Raw genomic sequence first — 25,107 nt, 5'->3', positions numbered from 1 at the left:
CAAAGCCCTACATAATTACAGTAAGGCTTTCTTATTCTTATACTTCAACCTCCTTGCAATAAAGGCTAACATACCATTACCTGCTTAATTGTCTGCTGTACCTGCATTTTAACTTTGTGATTCATGGACTACAACACCCAAATTCCTCTGAATACCAACATTTGCCAGTCCCCTAATCCTAAATTCCCATGTCACTTTATTCCTCTTTCCTTGAATTAGCTATCTAGTCAATTGTTAAATGTTGGCACAGTCTTTGATTCAATCACTAACTTTAGTAGGTCATTTCATACACCCACAACCCTCTTTTATAAAATGTTTCTCCTGCTCTCTGTCCGATCTCTAATCTTTTACATTTAATCTCATATCTATGACCCCCTCATCCGAGATCCTTCAATAACTGGAAGCAGCCTGTTTCTACCTACTGTCCCATCCTTTCCTAATTTCAAACATCTCTACAAATCACCCCATAATCTCTTTCGTCCTAATGAAAATAGCCCCAATTTTTCAGGTTTTTCTTCATATTTGCAATTTTTTTCTTATGCGGCAGCATCCCAATGAATTTGCCTTGTAGCCTTTCTATTGCCCAAATCATTGATATACAGTGAACAGAAAGGAGTGCAGAAGAAAGATTTTGGGACAGTGTTACCCTGAGAAACTACCTTCTGTTCCTTCCCTTCTAACCAATTATATCACAGAACTGATACTGTCATAGATCTATCACTCTGAATATGGAGATACTAGATTCATATGAGGAATAAATTGTATCAGCTTTTTAAAGGAATTAAATAAAATGACACAATAAAATAAATGAACATACAGCTGACATGTCATCCACAAGTTGATTCCTTTGAAAGTGTAAGTACATTATTCATACCTTAAAAATACAAATAACTACATTTCCATATATGTCCATTTTCTCCAATATTAACACTGATGGACTGATCAGCTATAAAGTCATTCATCTGAGTCTATGAGCCATCATAGGAAATCAGGTTGGAACTCCCAGTGGGAGTTGGATTAGGACTGTCAGCAGTGGTCTGACAGCAACTGTCAGCTGTACTCACCTAAATCTGCCACCATTACACATTATGGATGTTTGTGGGCCAGCTTCCTGCCCCAAAATAACCAGACAATGAGAGCATAATAATTGAATCTCAGTAAGACACGACCAATCTCTAAAGCAGATCATTTTGGTTAAACTTTGCACACACTGCAGCTAGATGAATGAAAAATTCACAATTTGTGTGTCAATTTAGGTGCTTGAGAGATGTGAAAGCAGCATTATTACTGATGGATTCTATTTGTATGGTCTCTCCTTTCATTCAGCCTTACAGGTTCCAATTATATAGAAACTTCAGAGGCTAAATGTTGTGCATCTTCTGTTTCGTTCTGGGTTTGTTATTTTCTACAATAAATGGGCAATTAATCTTTTATTCACAAAATGAGAAAAATAAACCTCTTACATTATTTTTAAATCTTTTTCAATATAGTATAGAAATGTAACTCTAGTCCTCAAAATTTCAAGCTGCTGATAATCCAGTAAAAAAAAAATGTAGCCAGATTATCTAATGTGGTAAGCAAGACCAAGAAATGGCACTTACTCAAACTTCCAGTCTTGGCACACTCATAGATCAGTTTTACAAAATTGTGCTCCTGGCCAGGAGAGCATTTGTTGTCCACAATTTTCTGTCGATTAAAATTAATGAATGGAAAATCTGACAAACTCTGTGCCGGAATTCCTGATGTATACTGCCCCAGAGATAAGGCTTCATGCTGGGAGTAAGATTTGACCACTAAAATGTCCCAGTAATGTAAGTGCACTGTCATCTCTGGAGACACTTTTACTTCCACATCAACGACTGACCCCATTTACTTAGCATGCTAGGAAATTACTTTGATAAAGATTCTAGTCACTCTATTAGGAATATTTCATGATGCAATCAAAGTGTTTGGACATCTGCACATTATTGGGACAATACTGCCTGTGTGGAGTTCGCAAGTTCTCCCTGTGTCTGCGTGGGTTTCCTCCGGGTGCTCCGGTTTCCTCCCACAAGCCAAAAGACTTGCAGGTTGGTAGGTAAATTGGCCATTATAAATTGCCCCTAGTATAGGTAGGTGGTAGGGAAATATAGGAACAGGTGGGGATGTGGTAAGAATATGGGATTAGTGTAGGGTTAGTAGAAATGGGTGGTTGATGGTCGGCACAGACTCGGTGGGCCGAAGGGCCTGTTTCAGTGCTGTATCTCTAAACATAAACATAAACAAAAAGCAGCTTCTCCTAAATTCTCTCCCCTCCTCGCTGAAATGCTGCTCCATGCGCACCAAAAGACCACAGAAACCTCATCCAAATGGCCATTCTTCACTTCGAACCTTAGAAACTGAACTTTGGCAGGGTATTAAACAGTGGAGTTCATTATAGTTGAGCCCCATTTTGTCCGCACCCAATGTTCGCTTCTGTATTTTCTAGCAGGGCTCACTGGATAACAATCAGAAGGTATTATATTCTATAGGTCTGCAGTGAGACAGCTCTAGAATTCACACAAATATTCCCCAGTTTCTGATGAAATATGCTTAGTGCTGCTTGTTTACCTGAAAAGGAAGCCCGCCCTGTCCGTGTATGGCTAGCATAGTCCATTGGTGTGAAAGACCGTTTGAATGGTGTATCAGACTGAAATGGAATACATTTTGCAACAGTTAACAGTCATTGTATTCAGGTTATTCCAGTTCAATTCAGAATTTCCCGATTTGAAGAAATCATCCACTCAAATATAATTATGGGCTATGAGGCCACTGCTATCCTTTCAAAGATATTTTCAAAGACTTTAACAGTAATTGTTGATTGGAGTCATGTAAAATTGTGATATTAACAAAACATCAACAGACTCACTATCCTACTTTTGAACAGTGTTATTTATAGCAGTTTAGGATAGGCTGAACTATTGTATTAATTGATCATCTTTGATGGGACAACAATGCCCTGTTAAACCCAGTGCAAAAATACTTCTGCAATTTAAAGAAAGAACTTACATGTACAACCTCATGACATCCCAAAGTGCCTCACAGGCAATAAAATACTTTTGAAGTGTAGTCACGAACTGTGACATAGGGAAACATGACAGATAACTTGTGCACAGCAAGGACCCACAAACAGAGATAAATGGCCAGATCATTTGTTTTTGTGTTGTTTGAGGGATGAATGTTGGCCAGGAGACCTCTCCCTGCTCTTTTTTGAATAATACTAAAGATTCTTTTATGTATCAGCCTAGATTATATGCTTAAATCTCTGGAGTAGGGCTGGAATCTACAACCTTCCAACTCAGAGGCAAGAGGGATGCTGCAGAACAAAGGCTAACACCAATTTAGGCACACATTTAATTTACTACATTTTTCCACAATCTTTGTCTATGGGATTGCCTGCAATGAATTATTGTCACTGTTGACATTACTAGAAACTTAAAAATACAGACAATTCTGCAAGATGATCTTTATTATTGATGGACAGAATGGTGTGATTAGCATATGATCTTTCACTATGGAAACTGGGTTTGAATGCACCCCAAATTCATAAACTCTCTTTTCTCACTGCAAATTTTCTATGTGAAATGAAAATTCAGACAGTCTGAACTTCTGTGATTGCAGGTACCAAATTACCAATCTTACTTGAGGAGAATAGAATGAGATGAGCATGGGAAATTGAACAATTCACTCTTGTGCAATAGGAGTGTACTATAGTGGATTATGTTGTTGAGGCAGTGGAAAGTGGGAGCTTTGTTCCTTACCTGACAATACTATATGTGGCCTGATGCTGGGTGCCTAAAACAAAACTATTTCCTAGTACTGACATCCCTCCTCAATGAGAACAGTACACAAAAATATATAAAATTAAAATGTTATTTAATCCTCTTGATAAATTATATTTTAATGCCAATAGTATAACAGTTTAATTCTTATTGCTATGCTTCTTAGGTGTAATTGGACCTTTCAGGTGAAATGTTAAAATGAGGCTCCATCTGCCCTATCAAATGGATGTAAAAGATCCCATAGCACTTTATCCCTCCACTAACATAACAAAAAACAGATTATCCTATTTTTATCGTAATTCTGTTTAGGGGACCTTGCTGTGTGCAAATTGACTGCTACATTTCCGACATTACAACAGTGACTTCATTTCAAAAGTATTTCATTGGCTGTAAAGCACTTTGGAATGTCAGGATGTGATAAAAGGCACTATATAAATGCAAGCCTTTCTTTTTTTATTGTATGACTATATGCTTCGGGCAAAGAGTTTGCTCACTGGGAGTACATATTAGAAATCTGGGTGTTCAGTGTAGAGGCCCTGCAAGTTTTTCATCTATTAAAATTGGTGAGAAGGAATTCCTCATCTGTCCTTCTGGTTGTTATTTTTTCCCACCTCAAAGTACCTGCAGCGTAGTGCTTCCTGGGGATATTTGATTTTTATTCCACATTGAGTTTACTATAAAAATCCAGATTAAGGTTTGGAAAAAGATTCTCTATATGATATTATGTAACGTGTGATGAGGAGTTTGCCTTTTTCTTTAATCAGAAATCTAAGACAGTTGACACACAAAGCATGTCTGTAATGAGAACTATTTAAGCTGTCTTCAGAGCACACAAACAAAATATGCAAGGATGTCATACAAGCACAGATCCGCCAATATCACCAATAGTTATTTCCATGCTATGGTGGCTTTATGAAAATATATCACAATCAAAGTCCTTACCCTAAATGTATGTGTTGTGTTTGGACGTGAAGATGTATCCATAGTAATAGGTCGGTCCCTGAGAGGTCGTTGGCCTGTTCCTTCTCCAATGGCACTTGACACTCTGCTTTGTGGGAATCTTCCTCTCTGTGGTAGAACATTTTTTTTGCATTTTTTTAACTGAATGATTATGAATAATTAATAATCTAACTGTTGTAAGTACAAGATCTGACCCTGTGAAATGTCTGGGAAAGTTATACTGGTAATATGCAACAGTCAATTTGCCCATATGCAGTTATACTTCAATTGTATATAAGCGCTGTCGGGTCTATATTTTCAAACTGCGCTGTTTTCTCAGAAATATGATGACATTTTGGCAAGCACAAATAAAAGGTGACATATTGATGCCTTGCCAATTGGCCTTTCTCCATGATGAGTGATGGAGGCTGGAGAAGGTGCTAAGTGGGGTCAGGGCCTGCCAGGACCAATCAGCCAGGTCCTGGTGAGGGGGGCAAGGGTCAATCATAGGATGGGGGAGTAGGAGGGGTGGTTGGGGGATGGTGGTGGTGAGTGCTGTCTTCTACCTGGGGTGATCCGTGCCGTTGGAGGAGCCCTCTGTGTGGTGCCCAATCAGGAGGGAACCTCCATCAGCCCACAAGAATGCCACCAGGTCTTACTGGGCGATCTCCCCAGGTGGCAAAATGCCCATCCACTACTGGTGAAATACCATTGGTGGCAGGAAGAGGCCCTTAAGTGGCATTAATTGGGCACTTAAGGGCTCAATTGGCCTAAGGGCGGGCGAGCCACCCACCACTGACATCGCCGCTGGTATTTTATATTTATATATATTTTTTATATTTTATAAAATACCAGCGGCTGTGGGTTGGTAATGGCATGGCACCCCTATTCCCCCCACTGCCTCCCAGCCCACTCCTGGGGTGGGAGGGCATAAAATTCTGGCCGTGGAGTGGGAATTCTGTCTAATTTGAGCCCACTCAAGACCAGGGCCACTGACGTTAATTATGAGCATGTCGGTCGCAATATCCTAACAGCAGCGACATAATTACAAATACAAATCAAAATACAAGTGACATAAATAAGTCACTTAGTGGAAGACATACATTTAACTGACAAAACATGATTATATCAAGGCTTCCATCTTACCAGCTGGTATCTTGATCCAGGCAAGGGAAGGTGTGCTTCTGCTGATTCTGAATTAATGGGTGGCAATTGGTTATTACGCGCCGACTGCACTAGAGGAGAGGATAACCGATCAGTGCCAATGTGTCTGAATAGATGAGAATTGGAAACCTCTTTAGCATAGTAACAAAATCAAGTCCTCTTATGGTACTGTTCAACACTCTAACTGCTGAATAATCAGGAGTTATACATCAGAAAAATTGTTAGTAAAAGAAAAAATCTGTTTCAATTATCTATTAATGATATACTGCCAGGATAGTAGTGCCCAACGTTATACTACTGATTGAAATCTCTGTTACTGATTAAATGTAGAGTAATCTGTCAAAGGTTTTCAATTAATGTTCTAAATAATAACAGTAACGCTTGAGCAGTTTATATCCATCATCTGAATGCCAAGATTGACGTATAGCTTTGAAAATGACTCTCTGGGATTGACTTTTTAAATATATTATTAATTGCTTAAGTTCATATGGAGGAGTTTTATACTGTCAGCTGTAGATGCTAGTGCAGCACTGATTGACTGTCAGTGATGTACAATAATACTCATATCAATAAAAGGGACAAAGAGAACACTAGAAATGGACATAGCTGTATTGCCAAATTCAACAGTTAGGAAAATTCTTCTTGTATTAAGATGCTTATAACAAAAAAATTAAATCCCTTAAAGATATAGATATATAGTTGCAACTAAGAATGAACATACTAAATAGTTGCATTGCAGTACTCACTAGTATGAGACCCGTTGTAGTAGCTTCTTCAACTAAACTTTTATATCATTAGTATGGATGGATACAGGCTTAAAGGGTTCAAAATCAATTGATCTCCAGGAACTAATGCCATATACCTGAATATATTAACTGAAACTAGAGGCAAAATCTACAAAGTTCCGAAATCCTGAAGTCCCCAGCATCACAGATGTCAGTCTTCAGCCAATTCAATTCACTCCACGTGATATCAAGAAACGACTGAAGGCATTGGATACTGCAAAGGCTATGGCCCCTGACAATATTGTGCCAATAGTACTGAAGACCAGAACTTGCCGTGCCCCTAGCCAAGCTGTTCCAGTAGAGCTACAACATTGGCATCTACTCGGCAATGTGGAAAATTGCCCAGGTATGTCCTGTGCGCAAACAGCAGGACAAGTCCAACCTGGCCAATTACTTACTTATCAGTCTACATTCAGTCATCAGTAAAGTGATGGGAGGAATCGTCAACAATGCCATCAAGCGGCACTTGCTTAGCAATAACCTGCTCAGTGACGCTCAGTTTGGGTTCTGCTAGGGCCACTCAGCTCCTGACCTCATTATAGCCTTGGCTCAAACAGGGACAAAAGAGATGAAGTCAAGAGGTGAGGTAAGAGTGACTGCCCTTGACATCAAGGCAGCATTTGACCAAGTATGGTATCAAGGAGCCCTAGCAAAACTGGGGTCAAGGGGAATCAGGGGCTAAACTCTCCACTGGTTGGAGTCATACCTAGCGCAAAGGAAGATAGTTGTGGTTGTTGGAGGTCAATCATCTGAACTCCAGGACATCACTGCAGGAGTTCCTCAGTGTAGTGTCCTAGGCCCAACCATCTTCAGCTGTTTCTTCAAAGACCTTCCTTCAATCATAAGGTCTGAAATGTGGATGTTCGCTGATGATTGCACAATGTTCAGCACCATTTGCGACTCCTCACATACTGAAGCAGTCTGTGTAGAAACACAGCAAGACCTGGACAATATCCAGGCTTGGGCTGATAAGTGGCAAGTAACATTCATGCCACACAAGTGCCAGGCAATGACCATCTCCAACAAGAGAGAATCTCACCATCTCCCCTTGACATTCAATGGCATTCCAATCTCTGAATCCCCTACGATCAACATCCTGGGGGCTACCATTGACCAAAAACTGAACTGGAGTAGCTGTATAAATACAGTGGCTACAAGAGCAGGTCAGAGGCTGGGAATCCTGCGGCGCGTAGCTCATCTCCTGACTCCTCAAAGCCTGTCCACCATCTGCAAGGCACAAGTCAGGAGTGTGATGGAATACTCTCCACTTGCCTGGATGGGTGCAGCTCCAACAACACTCAAGAAGCTCAACACCAAAGCTGCCCACTTGATTGGCACACCATCCACAAACATTCACTCCCTCCACCACTGACCCAATGACAGCAGTGTGTACCATCTACAAGATGCACTGCAGCAATGCACCAAGGTTCCTTAGACAGCACCTTCCAAACCCGCGACCTCTACCATCTAGAAGGACAAGGGCAGCAGATGCATGGGAATGCCACTACCTGCAAGTTCCCCTCCAAGCCACACACCATCCTGACTTGGAACTATATCACTGTTCCTTCACTGTCGCTGGGTCAAAACCCTGGAACTCCATTCCTAACAGCACTGTGGGTATAGCAACCCCACATGGACTCCAGCAGTTCAAGAAGGCGGCTCACCACCACCTCTCAAGGGCAATAAGGTATGGGCAATAGCCAGCGGTGCCCACATCCCATGAACAAATAAAGAACAATTAGTGTCAAGGAATGCAGGGAGGCCTCACTGAAGTGGAAATAAGCCAATGTAACACCAATTTTCAAGAAAGTCAACCAAACAATTCCAGATAACTACAGACTCTTTAGTTTACATCAGTAATTGACACAATAATAGAACTGATTATTAGGATCACTTAAAGATTACCTACATTAAAATAGGTCTCAGCCTTGGCTCAGTGGTAACACTCTCAACTCTGCATCAGAAATTGTGGGTTCAAGTCCCAGGTCAAAGATCTGGATGCATAATACAGGTTGACACTAAAGTACAGTACTGAGAAAGTGCTGCACTGTTGGAGATGCTGTCTTTCGGATGAGATGTTAAACCGAGGCTCAGTCTGCTCTCCCAGGTGGACATGAAGAATCCCACAGCTTTATTCGAACAGCTGGGGAGATCTCCCAGTCTACTGGCCTTGTTCCATCCCTTAACCAACATCACTAAAGCAGATTATCTGGTCATTGCATCATTGCTGTTTGCGAGAGCGTGCTGTCTGCAATTTGGCTGTCACATTGATTGGCTTTAAGGAAGGAACTAAAATAAAGTAGGACTACTGTGGGCGTCGTGTTTGGCTGGGCAAATGTACTTTTACATAGAGTCTACATAGAATCTACAGCACAGAAACAGGCCACTCGGCCCACCTGATCAATGCCAGAGTTTAGACTCCACATGAGCCTCCTCACACTCTTCTCAGGGATCGGTGGTGGGACTCCTAGTGTTTCAAATCTGCATAAATGACCTGGATTTAGAAACACAATGTACATCGATAAAATTCACAGATGATACCAAGCTGGGGAGAGGGCGTAAGGAACAGCTGAGGAATTACAGATGGACCTAGACAATATTTGCAAGTAGGCTAAACTATGAAATTCAATACAAATAATTCATCTTACACATTAGAAGAAAAGGGGGATATGATTAATAAGTTATATAGTACTAGCTAGAGGGTAAACTGAAGGAAATCTTTGACTGACAGCAGATTTAACACTGACTATGCCCAGTTATTGCAGAGCAACAATCAACAAAGCAAACACAATGTTAACCTATATTGACAAACCAGTCGAGTGTAAGTCTGAGGCTGTCCTCTGGAAGCTGTCTGGTTCTTTAATCAGGTTTCATCTTGTGTACAATATTCAGTTCTGGTCACCAAGATACAAGTGGCATAAGGTAGTTCCTGGCACACACTGCACAACCCCTGGGTCACCTGTATTGGTTGGCCCCAACTAAAATGAATGTTTATATTTTAAAAAATCAAGGAATCTTGAAAAATCATTTTGTATAGATAATTGGGTTGGGAGTGGGATGTGGTACTGTACTTGATACCAAACTCCTCCTAATTTTTCCCTTCTACTTCACATAATATGTTTTATATCAATGCATGTTTTTTTTTATTATTTCCAAAATATACTTTATTCATAAAAATCTGTAAAAATTACATTACCAGTTTCAAACAGCATCAAGTCAAAAAATACAAACAGTGCAAAGGAGGTCCGTTTGCTTCGTTACAATCATGAGTTGCCTCACAACCCTTGCATTTCACATTTGTCATGCCAATTGCATTTTAACATTTTACAGCAAATGAAAATTTTCCCGATACAGTTCGAGGGGTTTCCCATGGATCCAGCCCCTCAGTTCAGCTTGGTGGGGGGACCTTACACTGTGGTCTTTCCCCATTGAGCCTTTGCTGTGGCTGTCCCAAGCTTTAGTGTGTCCCTCAGCACGTAGTCCTGGACCTTGGAATGTGCCAGTCTGCAACATTTGGTCGTGGACAACTCTTTGCGCTGGAAGACCAGCAAGTTTCGGGCAGACCAAAGGGCGTCTTTCACCGAATTGATAGTCCTCCAGCAGCAGTTGATGTTTGTCTCGGTGTGCGTCCCTGGAAACAGCTCGTAGAGCACAGACTCCTGTGTTACAGAGCTGCTTGGGATGAACCTCGACAAAAACCACTGCATCTCTTTCCACACCTGCTTTGCCAAGACACATTCCAGGAGGAGGTGGGCGACCGTCTCTTCCCCACCACAGCCACCGCGGGGGCATTGCGCGGAGGGGGCGAGACTTCGGGCGTGCAGGAAGGATCTGGCGGGGAGGGCTCTTCTCCCCATCAGCCAAGCTACGTCTTGGTGCTTGTTTGAAAGTTCTGGTGATGAGGCATTCCGCCAAATGACTTTGGCGGTCTGCTCAGGGAACCATCCAACAGGATCCACTGTCTCCTTTTCCCGAAGGGCCTTGAGGACATTCCATGCAGACCACTGCCTGATTGATCGGTGGTCAAAGGTGTATTCCCGCAGAAACTGCTCCACGAAGGATAGGTGGTACAGCACGGTCCAACTGCATGGAGCGTTCCACGGCAATGTGACCAGGCCCATCCTTCGCAACACCGGGGAAAGATAGAACCTCAGCACGTAGTGACACTTGGAGTTAGCGTACTGGAGGTCTACACACAGCTTGATGCAGCCGCACACGAAGGTGGTCATCAGGATTAGGGCCACGTTGGGGACAATTTTACCACCCTTGTCCAGAGGTTTGAACATCATGTCCCTCCGAACCCGGTCCATTTTAGATCCCCAGATGAAGCGAAAAATGGCTCGGGTGACCGCCACAGCGCAGGAGTGGGGTATGGGCCAGACCTGCACCACGTACAGCAACAACGTGAGCGCCTCGCACCTGATGACCAGGTTCTTACCCACAATAGAGAGAGATCGCTGCCCCCACATGCTCAACTTTTGTTGTACCTTGGCTACTCGCTCCTCCCATGTTTTGGTGCAAGCCCCGGCCCTTCCGAACCATATCCCCAGCACCTTCAGGTAGTCAGACCTGACGGTGAAGGGGACAAAAGGATCGGTCAGCCCAGTTCCCAAAGAACATGGCCTCGCTCTTGCCGTGGTTAACTTTGGCTCCCGAGGCCAGTTCGAACTGGTCGCAGATGCTCATCAGTCTGCGCACGGACAGCGGATCCGAGCAGAAGACGGCGCCGTCATCCATGTACAGGGAGGTTTTCACCTGAGTGCCTCCGCTGCCTGGGACTGTCACCCCTCTTATGCTCGCGTCCTTCCTAATAGACTCAGCAAAGGGTTCAATACAGCAAACAAACAAGACCGGGGAGAGAGGACAGCCCTGTCTGACTCCAGATTGGATCGGGAAACTTTCCGATTCCCACCCATTGATTGAGACTGCGCTACTGATGTTTGTGTAAAGCAGTTTGATCCAATTGCAGACTCCCTCCCCAAACCCCATTTTGGAAAGCACGTCCGTCATGTAGGTGTGCGATATCCTGTCAAAAGCCTTCTCCTGGTCCAGACTGATGAGGCAGGTGTCCACCCTCCTGTCCCGTACATAGGTGATCGTATCTCTGAATAGCGCGAGACTATCAGAGATCTTCCTGCCGGGTACAGTACAGGTCTGATCCGGGTGAATCACCAACTCCAGAGCAGACTTGACTCGACTGGCTATGACTTTGGACAGAATTTTGTAGTCAACATTAAGCAGTGAGATGGGCTGCCAATTTCTGTTTTCTGCCCTCTCCCCCTCCCGCTTGTAAATGAGGGTGATGATGCCTTTCCTCATGGATTCTGACATGCTGCCGGCCAGGAGCATACTCTCGTATACTTCCAGCAGGTCCGGGCCGACCCAGTCCCACAGGGCCGAGTACAACTTGACCGGTAAGCCGTCGCTTCCGGGAGTTTTACTCGTCTCGAAGGACTCGATGGCCTTTGTCAGCTCGTCCAGAGTTAGCAGCTTGTCCAGTCTCTCCCTCCTGCTGTCGTCTAAGACCTCTGAGATAGATGACAGGAAGGACTGGGAGGCTCTGTGTCTGTGGGCTTCGCATCATACAGCCCAGCATAAAAGGATTTGCTGATCCTCAGTATGTCGGACTGCGAAGACGTCACCAAGCCCTCTTCTTCCTTCAGGCTGCTGAAATCAGAGCTCTCTGTGTGTACCTTTTGGAAGAAGTAACGCGAACACGTCTCATCCTGCTCGATGGAACGGACCCTGGACCGGAAGATGATCTTGGAGGCCTCCTTGGCAAAGAGCGAGGCCTGCTGGCTCTTCACCTCTTGGAGGTCCTCCTTGACCTCGATCACACAGCTTGATGACAGCAGGTTGGCCAGCCTGCAGTTCTCAGTTTAGGACCTGGTGCAGCTATAGTCTGATTAATCTTACCTCTTTAATGTGAAGTGTTGATATAATTGCTGCCTTGTTCCACTGTGGAGTTTTGCACTGAGTTCAACATATTGACTGCTCTTGTAAGTTGCAGATGTGTTTGCACTGTGAGATAAGCGGAAAAATCACTTTGGTATATCCAGTGGACTCTTTCATAATAATGTGCATATATTAGGAACAGTGAATGTTGTGGATTGGTCGAGAAATTTTCCTTCAACACATTGGGCCAGATTTTCCAGTAGCGGCAATGCATTCAACATTGTTGGAAAGTTGTAGGAAATATTTCTAATCCCAATGCCTAAGATATTGGGTGCGGAAATGAAGGTGCGTTTTGCAATGCCGTACACATGACTGTTTCAATCTGTCTGGTAGTGATTTTCGTCACTTCTGTAATCCTTAGGTCAATAGTTCACCATAATAACACTCAATATTTGTGTCATTCATTGGATTAATATAAATGTACAAATTATTCAACCTGTTTCATTATCAAAAGATCAGCTACTACATTGTACCATTTCCATTTTATTTTATACAGCACAGCTCATTAAAATAGTAAGATAAAAAGAACGTATGTATTGTGAAGTATTTGCCATTTTCTTATGCAGTTATAATACTACTAAAGGATCAGTTCCATTGAATCATATTTGAGTCCTCTCTTATCTTTTGGCTGATACTATTTCGGGAGTATGCTGTCCAACAAAGAACAATAAACTGGTGTATTTAATATTCCTAACCGTGCTAAAGCTGGAAACAAGACCAACAATCTTGCATCACTATACGTCTTTTCAGAGCACTCCAGTATTTCAAACAAGCACAGGGTCCATGCAATGTTTGCAAGGCAATCTCTGGAATATTTAAAAGTGAAAGATCTTTACAAAAGGTGAATTTAACATTTATTTTGTATACCAATAGCTGACAGTACTTGAAGGAAGACTTACAAATATGGCTGATGAGCCGTCTTTGAAGTACTCCTTTGAACCAGTTTTTGTTATTTGTAAAATGCAAAACAAATACAATTCTCACTATGATGCAACATATCATATGGCCTTGGCCAGTGACACACTTGTAGCTTCTTTAAGATTTTTTTTCAATTTTCTTTCCTCTTTTGAAAGCACAGACCTTGGCGACCTGCCAGTAATTCTGTCAAGTGGCCATTCTTCATGTGTAAGCTTGAACGATGAGTATTGGCAAGTAATGTGATCAAGCCTGATGCTCTTCCCACATGATGTCCACAGACACACATGATTGTCACATCATGACAGTGATTAGAAGGAGAAAGCTTGGCCTTTTTTTTGGTGCTTCCTTCCTTAGCTCAGTGCCACTGACTTTTATTGTTTATGTCCCAAGTGCTGTTCTAATTGAGATCATCTACCTTACCACAACCAGGGATCTCCTATGCAATTCTGGAATGTATAACTCAATTTCACACCACATGCATCCTTTACAAACTAAGCCACCAGAAGTGCTACCTCTCATTTTCTATTACCTAATAAATATAAATGTTCATTATATTGTTGCCTACAAAACTATAGAATTACAAATATATTAGAAGTTAGTGTTGAAATAAGCTGAGCATTATGCTTTACAATATATATAAGCATCAGCTTGACTCATTTGGTAGCATTATTTTCTTCCCACTCCAGAACTTGGCCACATAATCTTAGCTGGCATTCCAGTGTAGTACTGAGTGCTGTACAGTTAGAGGTGCCATTTTTCACAAGATTTTAAACCAAGTTCCAGTCTCCCTATATTGGTTGACATAAAAGTTCACAACTATTCGAAGAGTCTCCTGGTGTTCTGGCCAACATTTGTCTATCAACTAACACCACCAACAGATTTACTGGATTCATTCATTTGCTGTTTGCGGGGCCTCACAGTGTGCATATTAAATTGCTACAAAATAATAGTACTTGAAATGTAACATTTTGGATATGATGAGGTGCTCTATAGATGCATGTTCTATCTTCCTACATATAACTTCCAATAATCAATCATAGATTGCCTTTTTATAAATTTATCCACCAGGTATTCCCTCAGGGGTTCTCTTGGTTAGCTACAGTAACTTTATGGGAAAATTGATGGAAATCCTGGATCACCCGCATATATGAGGTTATTGGCAGTGTTCCCTCTAACTTCTCTTTGCTGTGCACAGCCTCTTTGTTATACTGTGTGGTGCGCATGCGCCCATCTTAAAGGGAACGTTGGTTGTGTGTGGCCTGTTTGTTTCCTGCACAGTAAATTCTGGATTGCTATGTGACCATGCACCCATGCAGCTTAGAGGGAACATTGGTTATAGCAAGCAGTCAGGAGAACTTCCCCCACCACCCTCCAAGAAAGTTCCTGATGAAAGTATCACAAATATGTGTCAACATCGGTGCATGAAAAACAGAGGCACACTGTCATTCATTGTCCACACAAATAGCTACTGGTGACACAAAACAGAAAAAGATCCCAGCACAGATCTGAAACCAACATATTGGCCTGGATTTCACGGTCAGCAGCAAAGGGACAGCACTCATTCCTGACCTTGAGAAATGCTTCCCACAAAGATTTCCATGCTCTAGAGTACAGATTTCCTCTATTTAGATGTCATATGGATTTGGCGCTGTCTAAATGAGATCTGTGGCGTCCAACAACAGGGCAGGCAGCAGGCACTCTGATCAGCCAATGAGATTGAAGAATTCTCCCAGACAGCAAAGTAGGATAACTAACAACCTTAAATATCATGCTAAGTGACCCGAGATTCACCATTTTGATTCAATCGTGTCCAGATCATGACCTTCAATTCAATCCTAGCTACTCTCTGTGCACTTACACTATTACCTTTCAAACCTAAATTTAAACATTACTGAAAAAAGAAATGCCACTCACAGTTTAGTTCCCCGAAGAATCTCATCACTGTAGACATTGGCGGCCTTCGCCTTTAACAGCTCTGAAGCAAGTGACGGCAGTTTACGCTGTGTACCTGTCTTTCTTGAAGATGCCTGCATGATACGGGATGCTGAGAAAATATTGTGATCTGTAGTCCGTCCTAGGCGATTTCTTATTGTGGACAAAATACTGGAGCCTGTATTTAACTGCTTTTCATCCTGATCACACCTATAGGTGGGAAAAAATGGTATTTACTGATCACATCTGATAGATGATTATTGACAGCTATCTGAGGGCCTGTGAATTAAGATCATAAGAAAATCCAGATTGATAAAGTACCATACAGCACCTTACGAAGGGACAATAAGTACTGCAGATGTGACCAGGATGTTGCAAAGGGATATAGATTAAGTGAGTGAGTACAACTAAGGCAGATGGAGTCCAACATGGGCAAATATGAGATCATCCACTTCGAACCTAAGCAAGATAAACCTGAGTACTTTCTTAATGGTTTGAGAAACTAGGAACTGAAGAGGAGCAATGGATTTGGGGGTTCAAGTACACAAATCATTAAAAGACAAGTACAAAAATCAATCAAAAAGGCTAATGGAATGTTGGAAAACATTGCATCCAACTAAGTAATAACCCAATCACTATTCAAGAACTAAGCTAATCCTTTCAAAATAATTTTAAATTAATAAACAATACCTTGTTTCCTAGATTTTTTTGTTCGTCAGAGCCTGCTTAGTATAAACAGTTCCTTAAATTCAAATTAATTTTTCTCTATTCACATTTTTCAAACTGATCAGTTCCTTCTCAGAGATTTACAAGTGAGCTATTTCGTTTTGAAAAGATCAACTCTGGGACTTATAGACTTTAAATATTCCACTCAACTTAGGATGGAACCATCAGTCTTTTACTGATTTATCAACAGTGCAGTGCAGTGCGATGGAGTGGTAGGATCCAGATTTTTCTTCATGATTTTTTTGATAAATCCTTTATGTCAGCTGAATCCTCCAGAACTGACACCAAGAACAACAACATTTACACTACTTTTAATGTCAAAAATAACCCCATGGAACTTCACAAATAGATATATGGAAAACGATATCGAGTTGAGAAAGAGGAGATTACATGGGATGACTAAAAGCTTGGTGGACGAGATGAATTTTGAGGAGATTGTACAGGAGAGTGAGGTTAAGTGGTGGAGGGGTTTAGGGAGCGAAGAGAAATGAAGGAAACATCAAATGAAAAACTGCCTTTTTGTCACCCACACACCTCTGGTCCCAACCTAAGGAACAGTATTTTCAGAGGCCTGGGAGCAGCTTATTCACCCATGGCAAAAATTTAAAGAAAATATCTATTATTAATGGCCTGGATTTTACGGTGAAGCAAGGACACACACCACTGACCTCAAAGGAAGACCCGCTGAGAGATTTAACGATCTCTGTGGCAAGAATCTTACCTCTCTCACCTTGCAGTGGATTGTAGCATTGTTTAATGGGGATTCCCAGCAAGGAACTACAGTGGTGTCGTCAAGCTGTTCAAGTATGGGCGGCACAGTGGCGCAGTGGTTAGCACCGCAGCCTCACAGCTCCAGGGACCCGTGTTCGATTCCGGGTACTGCCTGTGTGGAGTTTGCAAGTTCTCCCTGTGTCTGCGTGGGTTTTCTCCGGGTGCTCCAGTTTCCTCCCACAAGCCAAAAGACTTGCAGGTTGATAGGTAAATTGGCCATTATAAATTGTCACTAGTATAGGTAGGTGGTAGGGAAATATAGTGACAGGTGGGGATGTTTGGTAGGAATATGGGATTAGTGTAGGATTAGTATAAATGGGTGGTTGATGTTCGGCACAGACTCGGTGGGCCGAAGGGCCTGTTTCAGTGCTGTATCTCTAATCTAATCTAAAAGTAGCCAATCACATTAAAGAATTCTCACAAACAGCCAACCAGGAAATGAAAAGCAGTAAAATCAAATCACTTTTTAAAAACTTCAGAGAGCAAAATAAAAAGTGGGACATACAAATGGGGTTAAGGTAGAAGCTGAAATATCATGAACAAGCTTTTTTGTAAAAAAATCCAAATCTAGTCATTAATAATGAAGAAATTTAACAGCATTCCAGATTTGTTGTTCAGTAATAGTTATGTCTAAAAACTCTGTCACATCTTATTGAACAAGGCTAAACTTTTTATGGGGTTTCTAACAGCAATATGAGAGCAATAAAGGGGAAGTTTCTGCCAAGATCAATCGATTTCATTGATTGCTGGCTCTGGGAGGGAGGCGGAGTCCACAGCGCAGCCTGTGTCAGAACAGTGAATGACAGACCACAACTTCAGGATTTCTACGTTCATCTGCGCTGGCGCTAAATCCTGAAGTTGTAGTCAAATTCAGAGGGGTAATAATGGCAAATGTGGACAGTTCACCATTAAACATCACACAAATTATGGGCCATTGTCTACTTCCAATAGTTTTCACACCACAAACTACAAATTTCTGTTTGTAATAACGTTTACTGCACAACTCACTGTGTTTTGTCAGGTAATCCTGCATGTCTCTGCTGAAGTGGTTTGGCTTGAATTGTCATAACACCATTTAAATCATTACGAGAAGTGCTTGTCATGCGATAAGCCTACAAAGTACGACAAAAGAGTGCAAACATGTGACTAGTCAATCCAAGGTTTGAATTCTTGGAACTCATAGCATTTGATAAAAGACCATTGATGGAAAAGTGAATAAAAAGATTTAGATTTAACAGAGGTTGCAGGATGTGGATGGGATGTTTGTTATTATGTTTACTTATTATTTTGTTACAAACTAAGAAAAACATCCCATAAATAAAAGCAAAATACTGCGGATGCCGGAAATCAGAAATATAAACAAAGTGCTGGAAATTCTCAGCAGGTTGGGCAGCATCTGTGGAGAGTAACAGAATTAATGTTTCACCTGAAGTGTTAACTCTGTTACTCTCCACAGATGCTGCCAGACCTGCTGAGAAAAACTTCCCACTCTGCTTCCTGTAAGGACTCCATTCCCTTTTCTCAATTTTTCCTCCATCACATTTGTTCTGACAATGCCACATTTCACACCAGAACTTCTGAAATGTTCTCCTTTTCCCTCCAACGAGGATTCCACTCCTCTATGGTAAACAGAGTCCTTGACCGAGTCCTTCCGATTTCCTGCATTTCCACCCTCACCCCCTTCTCCTCCCTCTCAGAACCATAATAGGACTCCCACTTGTCCATATCTTCCACCCACAAAAATATGAGATCTGAAGAAAGGTCATCAGCCTGTAATGTTAAACATACCTTATATTCTGCACAGATGCTGTCTGCCCTGCTGAGTGGTTCCAGCATTTTCCAATTTTATTTCAGATTTCCAGCTTCTGTATTATTTTGCTTTTTTCTTAGAGAAACAATTCGAGTTTGTCAACAAAGAAAAGTCAGGACAGCAAAGTGTGTGACACACAAGGGGCAGAAATTCACAATGCAGTTCAGACTACCCACAAAGGAAGGATTTTAAGGAAACTCACTGCATATTATTTCTTTGTTAACAAGAACACTGGCCAGCAACCAATGAAACATGGATCACAGAAGGCACTTGGAGAAAAGATTTATTTTTACAAAATCTTTAGCTTCTGTTCATTTCCTCGAATTATACATAGTATTGTTTTGAGTCACTTTATGAAATCGTTCTTGTATAGAAAATCCACTTAGTCCAGTCTTTCCTCAAAGAACTGCAATATTTTGCAATACAGTGTTTCTCTCATTCCATTAGCATGGAATTACTAGAGGCAATTTTAAACTGGCAATCATCTATCTTTCACCTAAAAACAGGTGTCAGCATTTTAAAATTAGGGGAAGCACTTCAGCCATCCCATGGAAGTGTCTCTCCTTGGACACTTAAGATCTGCCTGATGCAATTGTCAGGTGGTCCTGTAAAGGGGTGAACAGGTCGTCAACTTAAAACATAACTATGTAAATCAGAGTCCTGATGGGTTGTGATCCTGGTTGTGATGGGATCGTTGGAGACCCCTCAAATAAAAACAACCTCGGAAATGTTCAATGTTTTTGGGAGATCCCCTCAAATAAAAAATCCGTACAGTGCAGGCTCATTTGGCCCCATGCCGCACTTGCCCCCCACTGCACATCACTTCCCAGATTGCCTCCCTCCCTTACCACAACCCGACAATGGCCGATTTCTTGCCTTCCCAAAACCGGCGAACTGCTGTCAGCTCCCGGAGCCTCAAAGTGACTCCAGCCTGGCGCTGTCATGAACAGGTGTACCAAACGGTTGCTCCACTGACTTTGCACCCATTCTGGGCACTTTTTGGAAATCACCCACATTGTCTTCTTAAAATTGCTTGCATTACTTCCTTTACGATAAAGACCAATGTTTTCTTATATCTTGTACTGTGAGTATATCATACAGGTCTATAATGCCCAAGATTATGCTTCTTTCCTTACAACCATTTTTAAATTGGAATACTGGCATCTTTCCAGCATTTGGATGCTTCCCCTTTCTGAAATGAACTGAAAAATATTTTAGTTGCAGTTTCCATTAGTTCTACCATTCTTGAAATATTTACAGCTGCTGCCCAACTGCTCATTTGCTTCTGAATATTCAAAGACTCCAGTAAATTTTGTTCCTAATCCCCATTTGCTTGTACGCTTGGATACAATTCAAACCTCTCCAATTATAGGAAAGGACGCCTACCGTCAACTGTTTAAAAATGCTAATTTCTGCATTATTGTTTATTTCTCCCACTTCTCTTATTTCAAGGGGCCCACTTGTTCTTAAGTGCTTTAGTATCCAGAGATACTCAATAGCGCCACCTAATACCCTAGTGGTTCCTTTTGTTCCACTTGTAATTTTACATCCTTAGTTATCTTTTGGCTGCCTTTAATTACTGCCTAGAATTGTTGTTGATGGAATCAGCGGGCAAACGTATAATGGGTACATAGGACATCCCTATGTCCACTATTTTAATACAGGTGTTAATCTGGTTATTTTAAATGGGTGAAGCCTGTCATTAAAAACACAGATACCTGTCACAAGCATGTTCGTCTGCTATTACTTACCACTGCAATTTCTAGATCATCTTTTCTAATTCTTTTCAGGAATAAGTAAGGGTACGTGCAATGAGTGAGATGTTTAGAGCATTACATTTCACGATGAAATCTCTTGTTCAGTGTCTGAGCATGGCCCTTCCTTTACCTGGTGACAAGTTCTCACTTGGGAAATATGGTATAAGGCTAGTGTTAAATCTCCATCCAGATCTGATGCTTATACTTAAATATGGACAGAGCAAAATTAAAGTCGCTCTAAGAGTGGACAGTGAACTTCAAATCTGACAAATGGAAACTTGACTTCTGTGGATTTTGTCATTGTTTGGTTAAGATTTTTAAACATGGGACAGGTTTCGAATTGTGACACATAGCAAGCTGACTAAAAACAAGAAGTCCAAGGACCAGCATGACTTGCTTGAGCTCTGGACTGAGCTGGGAAACTAAACTTTGCTTGGATGTTTCCCCTTCAAAATGAAAACACATTTGTAAATTCTCAAAAGAAAACCACATTAGAAACTTAAGAATACAACAAAAATTCATTTTCACTTTCACCAGTCATTGTTGCAGTTAAATTATTTGGCCTGGTGAAGCATATACAAATATACAACCAAACATACGAACATACGAATTAGGAGCAGGAGTAGGCCACTCAGCCCCTGGAGCCTGCTCCGCCATTCAATGAATCATGGGTTGATCTAATTCTAACCTCGACTCTACATTCCTGCCTACCCCCAATAACCTTTCGCCCCCTTGCCAATACTGTGCACAGTTCTCCAGATGTGGTCTCACCAATACCCTGTATAACTGAAGCATAACATCCCTACTTTTACATTCAATTTCCCTCGCAATAAATGATAACATTCTATTAGCTTTTGTTGCTGAACCTGCATATTAACCTTTTGTGATTCATGCACTAGGACACCCAGGGCCCTCTGCAGCTCTGAGCTCTGCAATCTCTCACCATTTAGATAATATGCTTCTTTTTTATTTTTCCTGCCAAAATGGACAATTTCACATATTTCCGCATTATACTCCATTTGCCAGATTTTTGCCCACTCTATATGCCTTTGTAGCCTCCTCATGTCCTGTTTTTGTTTCATTATTCATTCATGGGATGTGGACATCACTAGCCAGGCCAGCATTTATTGCCCATCCCTAATTGCCCTTGAGAAGGTGGTGGTGAGCTGCCTTCTTGAATCGCTGCAGTCCATGTGGGGTAGGTACACCCACAGTGCTGTTAGGAATGGAGTTCCAGGATTTTGACCCAGCGACAGTGAAGGAATGGCGATATAGTTCCAAGTCAGGATGGTGTGTGACTTGCACGGGAACTTCCAGGTGGTGGTGTTCCCATGCACCTGCTGCTCTTGTCCTTCAAGGTGGTAGAGGTCGCGGGTTTGGAAGTTGCTGTCTAAGGAGCCTTGGTGTGTTGTGCTGTGCATCGTGTAGCTGGTACACACTGCTGCTACTGTATGTCGGTGGTGGAAGGAGTGAATGTTTGTAGATGGTGTGCCAATCAAGCGGGCTGCTTTGTTCTGGATGGTGTCGAGCTTCTTGAGTGTTTTCGGAGATGCACCCATCCAGGCAAGTGGAGAGTATTCCAAGACACTCCTGACTTGTGCCTTGTAGATGGTGGACAGGCTTTGGGGAGTCAGGAGGTGAGTTACACGCCGCAGGATTCATAGCCTCTGACCTGCTCTTGTAGCCACGGTATTTATATGGCTACTCCAGTTCAGTTTCTGGTCAATGGTAGCCCCTAGGATGTTGATAGTGGAGGATTCAGCGATGGTAATGCCGTTGAATTTCAAGGGGAGATGGTTAGATTCTCTCTTGTTGGAGATGGTCATTGCCTGGCACTTGTGTGGCGCGAACGTTACTTGCCACTTATCAGCCCAAGCCTGGATGTTGTCCAGGTCTTGCCGCAATTCTACACGGACTGCTTCAGTATTTGAGGAGTCATGAATGGTACCGAACATTGTGCAATCATCAATGAACAGCCCCATTTCTGACCTTATGATTGAAGGAAGGTCATTGATGAAGCAGCTGAAGATGGTTGGGCCTAGGACACTACCCTGAGGAACTCCTGCAGTGATGTTTTGGAGCTCAGATGATTGACCTCCAACAACCACAGCCATCTTCCTTTGCGCTAGGTATGACTCCAACCAGCAGAGAGTTTTCCCCCTGATTCCCATTGATTCCAGTTTTGCTAGGGATCCTTGATGCCATACTCGGTCAAATGCTGCCTTGATGTCAAGGGCAGTCACTCTCACCTCACCTCTTGAGTTCAGCTCTTTTGTCCATGTTTGAACCAAGGCTGTAATGAGGTCAGGAGCTGAGTGGCCCTGGCGGAACCCAAACTGAGCATCACTAAGCAGGTTATTGCAAAGCAAGTGCTGCTTGATGGCACTGTTGATGACACCTTCCATCACTTTACTGATGATTGAGAGTAGACTGATGGGGTGGTAATTGGCCGGGCTGGACTTGTCCTGCTTTTTGTGTGCAGGACATACCTGGGCAATTTTCCACATTGCCGGGTAGATACCAGTGTTGTAGCTGTACTGGAACAGCTTGGCTAGGGGTGCGGAAAGTTCTGGAGCACAGATCTTCAGTACTATTGCCGGAATATTGTCAGGACCCATAGCCTTTGCAGTATCCAGTGCCTTTAGTCGTTTTTTGATATCACGGGGAGTGAATTGAATTGGCTGAAGTCTGGCATATGTAATGCTGGGGACTTCAGGAGGGGGAATACATAGATCATCAACTCGGCACTTCTGGCTGAAGATTGTTGCAAATGCTTCTGCCTTATTTTTCGCACTGATGTGCTGGGCTCCCCCATCATTGAGGATGGGGATATTTGTGGAACCACCTCCTCCAGTTAGTTGTTTAATTGTCCACCACCATTCACGACTGGATGTGGCAGGACTGCAGAGCTTAGATCTGATCTGTTGGTTATGGGATTGCTTAGCTCTGTCTATTGCATGCTGCTTATGCAGTTTGGCATGTAAGTAGTCCTGGGTTGTAGCTTCACCAGGTTGACACCTCATTTTGAGGTTTGCCTGGTGCTGCTCCTGGCACCTCCTCCTGCACTCTTCATTGAACCAGGGTTGGTCTCCTGGCTTGATGGTAATGGTAGAGTGGGGGATATGCCGGGCCATGAGGTTACAGATTGTGGTTGAGTACAATTCTGCTGCTGCTGATGGCCCACAGCGCCTCATGGATGCCCAGTTTTGCATTGCTAGATCTGTTCGAAATCTATCCCACTTAGCACAGTCATAGTGCCAGACAACACGATGGATGGTATCCTCAATGTGAAGACTTCACAACTTACTTTCCTACGTATCTTTGTGTTATCAGCAAATTTAGCAACAATACCTTTGCTCCCTTCATCCAAGTCATTTATATAAATTGTAAAAAGTTGAGGCCCCGGCACTGATCCCTGTGGCACACCACTCGTTACGTCTTGCCAACCAGAAAATGACTCATTTATGCCTACTCCCTGTTCCCTGTTAACTAGTCAATCTTCTATCCATGCCAATATATTACCCCCATACCATGAGCATTTATTTTCTGCAATAATCTTTGATGTGACACCTTATCAAATACCTTCTGGAAATATAAGTACAATGCACCACCAGTTCCCCTTTATCGACAGCATGTTACTTCTTCAAAGAACTCCAATAAATTAGCTACACATGATTTCCCATTCACAAAACCATGTTGACTCTGCCTGATTACCCTGAATTTTTCTAAGTGCCCCGCCAGAACATCTTTAATCATAGCTTCTAACTTTTTCCCTAAGACAGGCGTTAAGCTAACTGGCCTGTAGTTTCTTGCTTTCTGTCTTTCACCCTTTTGGAATAAAGGAAGTACATTCGCTATTTTCCAATCTAATGAAACCTTCCCCGAATCTAAGGAATTGTAGAAAATTAAAACCAATGCGTCAACTATCTCACTACCTATTTCTTTAGGACCCTAGGATGAAGTCCATCAGGACCGGGGGACTTGTCAGCCCACAGCTCCAACAATTTGCTCATTTCCCCTTCCCTGGTGATTGTAATTTTCTTGAGTTCCTCCCTCCTTCCATTTCCTGATTTACAGCTATTCTTGGGACGTTACTTGTACCCTGTATAGTGAAGACAAATGCAAAATACCTGTTCAAATTCATCTGCCATCTCCCATTTTCCCTTATTCTTTCCCCAGACTCACTTTATATAGGTCCAATGCTCACTTTGTTAACTCTTTACTTGTTAAATATTTATAGAAACTTACTATCAGTTTTTATATTTCTAGCTAGTTTTCTCTCCGACTCTAACATTTTCCTTCTTATCAATCTTTTAGTCATTCTTTGCTGTTCTTTATACTCTGTCCAATCGTCTGACCTGCAACCTACCTTTGCGCAATTATATGCTTTTTCTTTAAATTTGATACTATCTTTAACCTTTATAGTTAACCACGGATACTGGGTCCTCCACTTGAAATTTTTCTTTCTCTTTGGAATGTATCTATTCTGTGTATTCTGAAATATCCCCTTAAATGTCTGCCACTGCATCTCGATTGACCGCTCCCTTAAC

General features: G+C 42.2%; 1 protein-coding gene across 7 annotated transcripts in view; it reads right to left on the bottom strand.

Annotated features, from left to right (window-relative positions):
- Window positions 1–25,107, bottom strand: part of LOC137371546 (protein FAM149A-like) — a 140,409-nt gene that overhangs the window by 6,000 nt on the left and 109,302 nt on the right. For 5 of the 7 annotated variants that reach the window (XM_068034357.1, XM_068034366.1, XM_068034376.1 and 2 more), the window contains exons 9-14: window positions 17,999–18,102; window positions 15,476–15,703; window positions 12,605–12,709; window positions 5,886–6,009; window positions 4,743–4,868; window positions 2,590–2,668 (exon numbers count right to left, since the gene is read on the bottom strand). In XM_068034357.1, the coding sequence (XP_067890458.1) occupies window positions 2,590–2,668; window positions 4,743–4,868; window positions 5,886–6,009; window positions 12,605–12,709; window positions 15,476–15,703; window positions 17,999–18,102 (766 nt within the window). The remainder of the gene's footprint in view (window positions 1–2,589; window positions 2,669–4,742; window positions 4,869–5,885; window positions 6,010–12,604; window positions 12,710–15,475; window positions 15,704–17,998; window positions 18,103–25,107) is intronic. The other 2 variants (XM_068034409.1, XM_068034384.1) reach the window with 1 other exon arrangement.

The sequence above is a fragment of the Heterodontus francisci genome, chromosome 1, assembly GCF_036365525.1.
Source record: "Heterodontus francisci isolate sHetFra1 chromosome 1, sHetFra1.hap1, whole genome shotgun sequence".
NCBI classification, from domain to species: Eukaryota; Metazoa; Chordata; class Chondrichthyes; order Heterodontiformes; family Heterodontidae; genus Heterodontus; species Heterodontus francisci.
Note: the sequence above shows the minus strand (reverse complement) of the source record. Positions and strands in the feature narration are given on the sequence as shown.